We start from the raw sequence: 2,147 nt of genomic DNA, 5'->3' as shown, positions 1-2,147 counted from the left end.
AATTTATAGGACTTTATCGTTAAATTATTAAAGTTTAAAAAACTATTTACGAATATATAGTACGATAGTATTTTAATTATAGTTAACTAACTTACTAAGTTTGCCTATTTTGTACTTTATAAAGAAACTAATAGTATAGAAGAGTTAGTATATACGTTCTTTAAAATCGTTATTATTAACTATAGTATACTAAAAGAAATAGTATTTAATAAAGGCTCTCTATTTATTTTAAAGTTTTAGAGATCCTTAATTTCGTAATTTAATATAGATTATAAACTATTAACTTCTTTTTACCTATAAACCGATAATTAAATAAAAAGAATTAACTAAATTCTTAAAATATACCTCCGTTATTATATAAACTACAATTAAAATAACTAAGTAGTATTATTATTAATAGCCTAATTCGTATATAATAATATAGTTAATAAAAGTATAAAAGAATCCCCGTTTTATTTTAATTACGGATTTTAGTTAATAGTATATAGAGAAGTATAATAAAGACTATAAGCTATAAAAGCTATAATAAACGTTATAAAACTTGGAGAACTTTAAGAAAAAGTATTTTTAAACTTTAAATTTATATATTAATATATAAAAAGAAACGCGAATAGATTTAGAATTAAAAGACTAACTTTAAAAAAGGGGGATAGCGCCTATTTCCTTTATTATAATATTAGAATAAAACGACTAAATAATAAATTAAATTATAAAAAACTTAGACCTTTTAAAATTATTAAAAGAATCTTACCCGTTAATTATAAATTAAAACTCTTAAATATAATAAAGTATTATTTAGTCTTTTATATTTTACTTTCTAAACTAATATTTAAAAGTTTATATATAGAAAATTGTATTATTATAAAACTAAACGAACTAGAATATAAAGTCGAAAGGATTATCGACTATAGAATTAAAAATAAAATATAAGAATTCTTAATTAAATAAAAGAATTATAGATATAAGGAAAATATATAGGAACCTATTATAAACTTCTAAAACTCCCGATAGCTCTTTAAAGAATATTAAAATTAAAATTAAACCCCGAACTCCTAGTTATTACGGCGTCTTAATTAATTATATTAAAAGTACTATTAGTTTATACTTTGCGGGCCGCTAAAGAAGTATTTTTAATATTTTTAAAGAATTCCTTTAATATAATACGACTTTTTTTAAAAACTATCCTTTTTTATAAATAAAGACGTTTTAATTTAAATAACAATTTATTTAATTTAGTTTAAGTTTTTTAATAAACTTTAGCTTTTTTTTATAACTCCGTAGCTCTTTTTTAAAATTATAACTCCTCTATTTCCTTTTTATAATTAAAACGATCGGATTTTAGTATTAAATAATTAACTATATTAGTTAACTAAATTTAATAAATAAATATTACTATATTTACGAATATAAATAGTATTAATAAAAGTATTATAAGAAATACCTAGGTAATAGTACGTTTTATAAATATTAAAATTAAAAAGAACTAGGTACTGAACGCTTTATAAGTAATAATTTAAATAAAATATAATTTCTATACTCTCGTTAAAAAAATAAATAATATATAATAGTTTACGACGAGACGTAGCTATTTAAGATTTTAATTTTTTAATTCGATTTAATATTATATTAGTATATTTTAAATGAAAATATTTAATGACTCCCTAACCTAAGAATAGACGATTTATTTATAGGCCTAGGGGACTAGATTTTTAAAAAGAGAAGCTAATATTATAATTTAATATATATAATAAAGCTAGGGCCTGCCCTATAGAACTTATAACGACTACTGTACTATATATATAGAGATAACGGACTTAGGACGACCCCTTTTAAAATAGAAGAACTATAAATAAATTATATAACTACGATTATATAATAAAATAAAGAACGAATATCTATAAATAAATAGGATATATAATTGTAAATAAATAGGATAGACGACCGTTTAATAAATAAAGATATTATAAAAGATATATTTAAAAACGAGATTTATATAAAGTATAGATTTAAACCGGGTTTAAAAATAAACTTTTTATAGCTTTTTTAATAATTAATTTAGTATTAGATTTTATAATCGTTTTTAGCTATTTTTATTAAAAACCCCTTTTAATAAAACTATAATTAATTACCGAAGCCTTATTTATTTT

General features: G+C 19.4%; 1 protein-coding gene across 1 annotated transcript; it reads left to right on the top strand.

Moving 5' to 3' along the window:
* Nucleotides 1-600: 600 nt before the first annotated feature.
* On the top strand, nucleotides 601-930 carry BDZ83DRAFT_595734 (uncharacterized protein; the record flags this gene model as incomplete). Its single annotated transcript, XM_060506819.1, has 1 exon — nucleotides 601-930. A coding segment is annotated over one exon (330 nt), but the record flags the coding sequence as incomplete, so codon positions are not given.
* Nucleotides 931-2,147: the final 1,217 nt, after the last annotated feature.

This window comes from Colletotrichum acutatum (genome assembly GCF_030867785.1).
Source record: "Colletotrichum acutatum strain CBS 112980 chromosome Unknown BDZ83scaffold_315, whole genome shotgun sequence".
NCBI classification, from domain to species: domain Eukaryota; kingdom Fungi; phylum Ascomycota; class Sordariomycetes; order Glomerellales; family Glomerellaceae; genus Colletotrichum; species Colletotrichum acutatum.
Note: the sequence above shows the minus strand (reverse complement) of the source record. Positions and strands in the feature narration are given on the sequence as shown.